Source organism: Setaria italica, chromosome II (genome assembly GCF_000263155.2).
Source record: "Setaria italica strain Yugu1 chromosome II, Setaria_italica_v2.0, whole genome shotgun sequence".
Classification (NCBI taxonomy): Eukaryota; Viridiplantae; Streptophyta; class Magnoliopsida; order Poales; family Poaceae; genus Setaria; species Setaria italica.
Window position 1 is genome coordinate 33,826,593 of NC_028451.1, and position 10,397 is coordinate 33,836,989.

At 39.4% G+C, this 10,397-nt stretch overlaps 1 protein-coding gene across 1 annotated transcript; it reads right to left on the reverse strand.

The window, feature by feature from the left end:
• Positions 1-1,009: 1,009 nt before the first annotated feature.
• Positions 1,010-10,391, reverse strand: LOC101780061 (ubiquitin carboxyl-terminal hydrolase 17). The gene is made up of 11 exons (XM_004957005.3): positions 9,909-10,391; positions 6,966-7,548; positions 6,658-6,746; positions 5,073-5,158; positions 4,829-4,991; positions 3,269-3,389; positions 2,991-3,148; positions 2,570-2,654; positions 2,194-2,406; positions 1,903-1,964; positions 1,010-1,799 (listed from the first exon to the last, which is right to left on the reverse strand). The coding sequence occupies exons 1-11, from the start codon at positions 10,292-10,294 to the stop codon at positions 1,082-1,084; spliced, it is 2,664 nt and encodes an 887-aa protein (XP_004957062.1). The 5' UTR covers positions 10,295-10,391; the 3' UTR covers positions 1,010-1,081.
• Positions 10,392-10,397: the final 6 nt, after the last annotated feature.

The window sequence follows — 10,397 nt, forward strand, 5'->3', positions numbered from 1 at the left end:
CTGCAGCCAGATTTTGGCCTGGCAGCTTGGGGACACCAACCAAACAGCCCCGAGCATTGAACATGCCCACAAATAACTCAAAACAGCTAAAATAAATGACACAAACAGCCCAGCCAGGACACGGCCTGAAATGTGAATCAGATCAGCCCAGAAAAGTCCACAGAAGCATACATGCGGTCCAGCCAGCAAATGGGGCTAGCATACATGAGGTCCAGCAATAACTTGCCAACAAGTCGGGAGCATGGGCTCAATAGATCTGTCGGATGAAGATCGGATTGGCTGTAGTTACTGTGACACACATAAGGTAATTTTTCAATCACCTGACGCCTAGACAGACCCTAAAAAGAACAGAAAGAATAAGAAAGATGGTTGTTAGAGTTTTGAAGTGACATGATGCATCGAAATGAAAAAAATAAGGTCTTCCTCACAAGACTTTTTTTGGCCTGCTTCATTACGGTTGAGCAGGCCGGATACGGTCAGCCCAAACCAGTGAAGTATTTCACTGATGGGCTGACATTGATGGTCCTCTTTCCTTTCCAGACATGCGGAATTCTTAAATTGAAGGTCGTGACGGAAGCAGAGAAATATGAGTCCTTGGGGTGATTAATCCATGGCATCTAGTGCAAATCCCTTGAACCGTGCAAAGCCGTGCAAAATACTGATTTTTTTCACCCAAAATTTCAAGAAAAGAGGAGGCAGATGGTGATCAACATGTTCAGAGCCTGCCAAATTTGTTTGATCCAACCGTTTACAAAACGACGGAGAAATAAGACGATACTGACAAAAAGTGCACCACAGTATTTTTGGCACAGCTCTCTGAATCTGTCTTTCTCCCATTTTGCGCAAGGTTGGATCATCAAATTTGGTGAAGACACAGAACAAGTCAAACACTACTCCCCTTTTCTTAACTTTTTGGCAAAAAATAAAAGAATTCCGCCCACCTTAAACAGGTTAGAGTACTTTGCCACAGGTACCAAATCATTAAGCCCATGAAGCAACACACACATCCTTTTATGAACCACCCCCCTTTTTTAATTGCAATGGAATAATCATATACAATGAAAAAATAATTAATAGTTCTCTACAAACCCAGGCCCCCCCTGCCAGTAAAATGCTTGGACAATCCTCGACCTTCCAAGAAAAAGGCCGCCCCTGTACCTGTATACCTACGCTGTTCTGTTATCTTACAGCTTCTACTAAAACTACGATTACGATTACTACTACTGTTCTGTTTACCTTGGTCAGTGTAGAAGGATGGCTTCTCCCCACCCTCTTCCAAAACCCCTCCGCCAACCTGAAGCCTGTGATAGTACTGCTGCGCAAACTCACCTCCCTGATCCATGTAATGGCCTGAGGAGCAAGGGTTGAAGCTAGACCTTTGCCGCAAGTAGCTCAGCTCATCTTCCTCGGGTATAACCGCTGGGCTCACTGGGTGCATATGATCTGAGGCTCCAAATATGTAATCATACTCCATGCTGGCCAAGTTCCTGGTGCTGTTAGTGCTATCGCTGCTGAGAGTGCTGCTTGACCCTGCATCAGAGTTGCTGAACAGCGAGGAGCTGTCGCTTCGACTAAAGCCTGGTATCGGGTACGACCAGCCGTCGGATGCTTCTGATGTGTATGTGAGATGGTGCACTGCACGATCCTTGCACAAGTTTCCACCTTGGTGCATGCTCACATAATTGCCTCCTCCCAAAGGAGTTGATTCTGAATCTGCCATCTTCTTGGGTTTCTTAGCATGTGAGGCACCTTGATTAATCATTGCTTTTCTTACAGAGTCTGGGACACGCGGTGAACACCTGATTGAGTTAACTCAACATAGTTTAGGATAACCAACAGAATCAATATGACAATATGCAGCATAACTACGTTTGTCATAAGTGAGAGCAACACAGTATTTACCTTGCATAAAGCAGCATGTATGCACATTTTGACAGGACCTTTTTGAGAGAAACAGGTTTCACCTACAGACAACATTAAAGGCTATTAATAAGCTGGGAAAAATAGTTCAAGTGGCACATAATCTATCAAGATTCCAATACAAGGTCTAGTCTTTCATTGATTATTCAAAAACCAATGCCAGATAAGGAAATTACTAAAGGAAAAAAATGATTGATGCTGTAACATGGTATCATTTTAAATTCCTCCACTATGTAATACACTGTACTAAGCAGGTTCAGTCATATTATTTACCTTGCTATCATCCATCTCGTGCCACTTTCCCTGAGGATCCTTCACATAACATACATAATGACCAGAGATGGTAGTATTCATAACATCATGATGGACAACCACAGCATACAAGCTGTACACAGGACTATAATCATCTGTTTCACACATGAATTGGGACAAATTCAAGTGCTCTGGGAACTTGACATCCTTGCTGATCTTGCCATAAACACCAGACTGTTCAAAGAAGAAGGATTTGCATTAAATGTAAACACTATGATGCTATATAATTTTGTTGCAAACCTAACACAGTAAATATCAACCCAGATTGACAAAAAAAATTCTTGATAGAACACGGTACCTAAGAGTGAAGAAAATAGCCTAAGATAGTTAATAGTACCTGATATCTTTTCAGCGCAATTGTCAGAATATTTGGTGCCTCTGATATCATCAACTTCTTTTTGGCACGCTCATATGACATGCATCTGATGAGAATACATAAGTTCAAGAAGATAGGTACATAGAAGCAAAAGAAGGATCAACTAAGGTATTGTTAGGCTAAGGATTAGACAAATAGGCAATGCTAAGTAATGCAAGTGATCACCAAACTCAACTCCTACAACAAGTGAAGTTGCTACAAGTTTAGAAACCGACAATACTATAGTTGAAGATCAGTTGCTAAGTTAAGGTCCTTGATTCAGCATTTTAGCTCAAGTTTCCTTGACTATGCAAGGTGATATATCCAAGCAACATCATAAAAATGCAAGTGCACAGCATGTAGATAAGATAAACCATAACGTGAAAAGTTAATCTGAACCGACCTGCTACAATGGTATCTATTATCACCGTCTAAAACTTCTGATGATGTAAACCGACGAAGTGCACCTTCAAGGGTATTGATATCGCCATCTATTTCAACAGTTAAATCCAAAATACGTTCAGACTGTGCTGAACTGACCTGACACTTTGTGCATATTATCTAGGGGAAAAAAGGAAACGATTATAAGATAATATAAATATGCATTTTCTTGTGAAATCCGATGCTGCCACTAGAAGTCTGTAGGGCATGGAAACGCTGAGTGGTCTACATGAAGAAAACCTTAGATTGTAGATAGCCCCCAAATATTAACTGCACCAGAGTTGATTCTTCAGCTAGCTTATGGACACCATTTTTCTTTGCTTCCTTCACGCTAGCAGATTGCATAGTATCAATTGCATACCTGTTAAAATTATCACTCAGAACAGTTTTATGAAAGGAAAAAGTCCAAATTACTCCCCTCAAGTATAGACAAAGTACGGATAACCCCTTAAACTATTTCTTGGTTCAATTTAGCACCTAAACCATACCATTTGGTTCAATTTATCGTCTGAAACAATTTGTCTTTTTTATTTATCCACGCACAGGTGGAGTTTTAAATTAAATTTTTGGAGATGATAGCAGACATCATAACACATGTTAGAAATTTTTTTTATCATTATTTTGATAGGTTATGATATTTAATAATAAATTAATTCTTGGGATACAAAATTATATAAAAACAATGACGAAAATTTCATAATATATTTTTTGATATACATTGTGGTGTCCACAATCACCCTGCAAAATTTCAAATTGAAATTCAACTTGTGTATGGAGAAACAAAAAAGACAAACTATTAAGGGGTAAATTGAACTAAATAGCATAGTTTAGGGGGTTATATTGAACCAAATAATACTTTAGGGGGTTATCTGGACTTTGGCTATACTTGAGGGTAGTAATTTGAACCTTTTCCTTTATGAAAACACTATTCCTAGTAGCAAGATTTGACTAAATTTATAGAGGACACATTCAACAAAACCAATTATTAGGGATGGTGTTTTGGATCAAGTTTTTACTACCAACAAACTAGGATACAGTTTTGTTATGACTAGAGAACAAAATAGTTCCATGGTTCAATTCCTATAAACACGAACAGAAGAGTCCATTTGACTTTTAGATTTTGTGGCATGTAAATGGTAACATGCTTCATATGGTGTTCAATTAAGTTTTCAACTGTCCATCTAAATTTCTGAAAGAACAGCGATAATTCTTAGCATCTGAACTAGTGTACTAACTAATTCAGCCAATGTGCAAGTTAGAAAAAACAGAAAGTGCAAGCTTTGACATGGGGTATTTATCAGTGCTTCATAATTTACCCAAGGTTGTAGATAGTCAGAGACTAAATTATAGGGAAGAAAACAGATGAAGACTTTCCTTTTCCAAAGGCAACAAAGTATGCTGATAAGGAATACATTAGCTCTAGTTTGAAAATAGCCTTAGATAATATTCTCAGTCACAATGATATGATATGTTTTGCATGAATGCATGGCCAAAAATATTGATAATCAATAAATAGGTGTGTGGTATTCCTGCTCAAAGGTAACATGAGTATATTGAGTAGGAAAACATCAGAAATAGTTGGAATAATACCCAACAGTAGCCTAGTCATAGTAATAACATAAACTTTCCATGAGCACATCAACAAATCAATGAGTTTTCAAGAAACAGGTATACAATCATCAACATTATGCAAAACATCATCAATATAATGAGCATAACCTGATCAGCCGTCACTAGTTCAATGCACATGGATGCTGACTATATGACCTCGAAAGTTAAGAAGTGAAGAAAAAATCTCACCTTAGAAATTCATGAGCATCTTCTTCTCTACCCTGGCCAAAGCTAGTACCAATCTCATTCAGATGAGATAGTATTCCAGTAGGCGATACTGGAGCTTTTCCACACTTGCCCTCTGTCATGACCTTTTCCAACTCACACATGAAGCACCATTCCATTTTAGAACCTAGAAAATACAAAAGTGCTACATTATTGACCGAAGAAATACAGAATGTAACAAAGAAAATGTAAGTTGAGTGTAAACTACAATTTCGTGAATGATATCCTTCCAAAAGATACGCTGTAAGTGGTCGGGTAAATGCCAAACACTGAAGAACAGCATTTGCATAGCAGCTGCAAAAGAAACAAAGATAGGGAGGTTAGACAAAGAGAACAGTTCTAAGTGCCACACTCAGATTCGACAAACTACTTCCAATTAATAAAGTGACCTAAAATGTTTAACAATACATTGGTTACTATAATATGTTTATTATATGACATGGTAAAACAATATAATTTGTTAAACATAATGCAAACAGTATATAATCTCATGAGAAGAAACACCGCTTGTAAGTTTTTGTTGGACAACAAAATTTTAATCAACACAAGGGGGAACCAAGATAAAGTGTGCCTATTGCAGCTGCGTGGACTTGTGTCTCTTGTGTCTCGTCATTGAAGTAATAAATATTTTGTCATTCAAAACAAGGAAACAGACAAGTAGACATACATACAATGATAAAAATTAAGCTAGGTGATTATGTATGCTTGCTTTAAACTAATTATTGTTGACACATCAATTTTGAACACCTAATCCTTTTCCCCCTCATTTTATGTGGATAGTTTGATTAGTATTGGTGCATGAGGTGTTGCATTTGTAGAGTGTGATTTACTAGCTCCCATAGGGATTTGGGATTCAATAGGATGACACTCATACTGCAGCCAATGTGCACCATACAGCTTGCCAAGCATTGGAGAATTCACAAGTAGTAGAATGGAGACAAACATCATTGTATAATTAATTATGTGGAACCTTTCCAAAAGAAAATTAATACTCAATCATGTAAACCTTCTCCACTCTAATTATCCATGCTATAGTAAAGAATTCATTATTACAAATAAAATTACATTAAGATAACATCAAATACATAAAACCATATAAATATCAATACAGTTTACGAGGAAACTCATGTATTACTGACTAATGTTGAGAACCCTGTACAGCCTAGCCTGTCTACTATCCTATGTATTTAGCGCATTCGACACACCACTAGGTTGACTATGTTCCACAGTTTTTTATGTGTTCTGGTTCAATAACTATCTCATTACCTTATGCTATACAAATGCTAATCGGCTAAATTCCTAATGCAATGAGAATCAATCATAACCTAGAAAAGTGAAAACAGTGGCATTAAGTGCACTTTAGAGCCGGCAGTACTATATCATTTATTTATTCTCATCTGTATTGATGTTAATCCCAATCTATATAAAATAAAATGCATATTCAGTCCATACTTAAAGCACATCAATGAACTAAGTATAGGAAAAGTATGACAGTATGAAGCAGTGATAAAATAGACCGGCTCATGGATTAACACATCAACATAGTTCATTAATTATGTTTGAGAAAACATAGTTCATAAATTCTAGCATTCATACTTTAATGGAAGAAGCGAATTAAATAGTTTCTCAGCATGATTTAAGGAAACATTACAGAAGTTATGCACAGATATTAACAATCTCCAAATGAAACCATGCAGGATATGCTTAATAGAAGCACGTGAATGTTCACCACCATATAGCACATGGTTGCTGTAATGCTGTATGCAATAATAACCGAACCATTAATCAAATACCTATTGCCAAGGTTGCATAGACCAAAAGGATGCAGTTCCAACTTCTCGAAGTTGTAGAGCTCGATGAAATGTTTGTATGGAAAAAGTGCCTGACAGACAAGTTAGGATAATAGGATAATCATCAGGCAATATGATTGTATAGCGGTAAATGGTAAACCCCCAAAAATGTAGGCCGCTTTTGTTTTGTCCTAAGTCAACCTTCTCTAACTTTGACCAAGTATATAGAAGTTTGACTTATGACAACTAAAACGACATACATTTTGGAATGGAGGGAGTGATGATTAATTGAGGTACCCAGTTTTATTTACCAATTCTGTTGCATAATGTCTCACAACTTTTATAGCTGTTTGTTGTCTGGCATATTTCTTCTCTGTTGATGGGTTATTTGGCATTACTCCTGAACTCTCTGACCTTGCACACAGACCATGAGAGTTATCTCCCCTTTTAGATGGGTTATGTGACAAACAATATGCACTGCTGTGAGCTGAAGAAACTTTGTCAACAGCTGACATGCATGGCGAATTTCTAGAACTTTCATGGTTATCTGCACCAAGAGCTTGCTTGTTGGATTGCTCCAGTTCACTCTCCAACTCAATATGCTGGTCAGGAGTAGTAAGATAAATTTTTTCACAAACAGCAGTGTCATGAACTTTGGCGGCATTACTTGAAGTTGTAAGCCTTGAGCAATCAACAGATTCTGCCTTCCCAGTAAACTGAGAATATTCTGCAGGGACCTCTGCTGTATTAGATGGCTTATCAGGGGGCATATCCTTAACCTCTACTCTAGTCACCACATTCTCTGGTGCACCATCTTGTCTGGCACCAAGATTTCGTGGATGACATTCATCTTTGTGTCCTTTTCTCCAGTGATCTATCTGGCATTTGAAGGTGCTGCAACCAACAAGAAGGAAGTTACTTTTATTTAAGAAAAATGGAAAGAAATCCCAGCCTCTGAAGGAAGTAAGTTATTTAAGTAAAACAATTCATACAATAGAGCCGTCTTATTCCACACATGATAAGGGGTTACACCTCTTGAATAAAGGATCTTAGGACCGATGCCCTACAATGCATGCTACATTATACAAGAGGGATGCATGGGATTTGTGAAATAGAAGTCTTAATGGCTAGATACGGAAGACATTGTAGACTAAGTCACAGAGAGTTGGTTTCAGGAACAGGAGCTACTGGGTCTGGAGAGCTATTGTCATCTGCAAATCCATGTACTTGGCTACAGCTTTCATAAGAAATGCTGTTAATATAAAGCAACACAGCTCAAGGATGAGAATAATTTGTGCATGCACTAATCGAGGAATTTGTGAACGTAATTGTCTTCACCTTATAGCAACACATAAATTCAACTTATACCTGATAAAACTAATGCTTCATTGCATATGCTCCTAACTACATTTTTCTTGATTAAAGATGCATACAATGAAAACTAAATAAAAGCGCGACTCTTAAGACATTAGTAGCCCATGTATTTGTTTCACATCTCTATTTCATTGAAAAGGTAATAAAGTGGAAAAAATGAGGTCTTCCATTGAAAAGGCCAAAAGGGGATCCAAACAAAGCTTACAGATCCAACTTCACCATTTGATATATTGCCAGCTGAGTAGTTGACATTGGCTAAAGTATAAGGAATGGACCCTCCACATCACATAGATGTATTGCCAAACAAAAGCTGGCAGCATACTTAGGTATTATCTCGGTTATTTTCATTTTTCTAATATGAAGCAGACATGAAACTACCTGCATATCGAAATTGCCCATACTAAATCCTATTCAACCCCATAATGCAGCACGGATCAAAGCTACGTAGATAGAAGAAAAGGTAATTCCTAGTAACTGCCTTTTGCAATATGAATTCCTCATTTTACAGATTGGCTAAGATGTCAAGCACATAAATGTACAATGATTAAACCATCTGTCTAGCATGACACCCCAAGATGTGTAATCTGCTACATCAATAAATCAAGCCATTAATCTGCAGTACATCTTCAGTGTTACAATTTTGAAAGAGACCCTTGAGGTTCCATTTCTAGTGAAGCACATACCTTGCAATGGAAATGTTATTTTGTACAAGCAACACAGTTCAATGATGAGAATTATATGTGCATGCACTAATCGCTATTAGGAACTTGCGAACATAAATTACCTAAGATTCACCTTATAGAGTTATAGTAACACACAATGGGTGAAATTCTGTTCCTCAAGAGTATAGTAGCACAAACGTAACCTGAGAAAATCAATGCCTCATTTGATATGCTCCTAAGCTTTTCTTGAATAAAGACGCACATAATGAAAAATAAATTAAAAAAATAAAATGCAACTTTTAAGAGATTGGGGACCCATGCATTTGCTTCGCATCTCCATTTCAGGCAGTTGGAGAACTAAAGTAGCATGCAAGGTGATATAAAAGTGGAAAACAAGGTCCTTCATTGCTCATAATTGGACAAATTGGGAGTTGAGGTTGGCTAGAATATAAGGAAAGGGCCCTCCAATTCCAAATCACACAGATGTCTTGCCAAACAAAAGCTAACAGCATAATCGAAGATTGTCTCTCCATACTTTATTTGCCTAATATGAATGAGGCATGCAACTATCTAGGCATAACTCAAATTCCCTGTGGTACATCCTCTGCAACTCCATAGTGTTGAAGTATAGATCAATGCAACAGAGAATCACACAAAAGGCAATCTCAATTTCCTAGCAACTAGTTTTCAAATAATAACTCAGAATTGTTGAACTTGATTCCATAAATATACATTAACTTCCAAAAATATGAGAACCGCTACATCAACAAATCAAGCAAAAAATCTGCTAATGCATGCCAGTTCTAGGGTAATTTTTATCTGAAAGCAGCATCCACGCTCAAAAGCAATGCCAGTTCTAGGGTAGTTAGAAACCAAATTAACTGATGAAACAATATGTTAAGAAACTGTAACACAAGTATCAGAGGCAATGCTGGTCCCGACCAATCCCTGTTGAGCAAATAACTGATGGAACGATAAGCACTCGGGGGTAAGCCACTAGCCTGACACGCTCGGGACCAAAAATGATTGGGGGGAAACAAACAATTCACACTGTAACTCCATCGGCACTGTACCAAGTACTAACACCTACAAAGTACCAAATCCATGGCATCGCAGCTCCCTATTGGAAAAAAATCACACGCCCGTCGCGCAATGCAGCAACATAATCGGCACGAATCGGACGATAAAAACGAGAGCAGGGGAGGGGAGCTCACTGACCAGTACTTGACGCTCTTGCATCGCTTGCACCGGAGCGTCGTTGGCCTGGCGCACATCGCACAGACACCCTTCCCCGGCGGAGTGGAGGCCGCCACCGCCACTTCATCCTCCACCACCGCCTCCTTCGGCGAGGGGTCCACCTCTGGCGCCGCCCACAGCGGGGGCGCCTCAGGAACGTCGGACGCGCTCACGAACTCGCCACCGTACTGGCCGTAGTAGTAGGCCTCCTCCCTCTCGGCGATCTCGACCTCCTCCGCCGCCTGCCACGCGAGGCGGCGCACCTCCAACCGCCGCGCCTCCGCGCGCTGCAGCCACCCGGTCGCCGCCATGCCGAGCGCCATGAGCGCGACGGCGACCACCAGCGCCACCGCCGTCGACAGCTCCATATCCCCGCACGCACGAGCTGCCTCCTCAATCCGCTCGCTGCCCAACCCGGCCGCCGCTCGCGCCGATCCCGGCCGCGCAACAGCTGCAACCTTATCCCGCGCC

Bases quoted from the DNA above. Each gene is read 5' to 3' on its own strand.
- LOC101780061 (XM_004957005.3), bottom strand. From the start codon at position 10,294: ATGGAGCTGTCGACGGCGGTGGCGCTGGTGGTCGCCGTCGCGCTCATG. The intron at 2,655-2,990 runs GTCGGTTCAGAT...TATTCTCATCAG, and splicing joins AATAGATACCATTGTAGCAG to ATGCATGTCATATGAGCGTG. The intron at 1,800-1,902 runs GTAAATACTGTG...TAACTCAATCAG, and splicing joins TACATGCTGCTTTATGCAAG to GTGTTCACCGCGTGTCCCAG.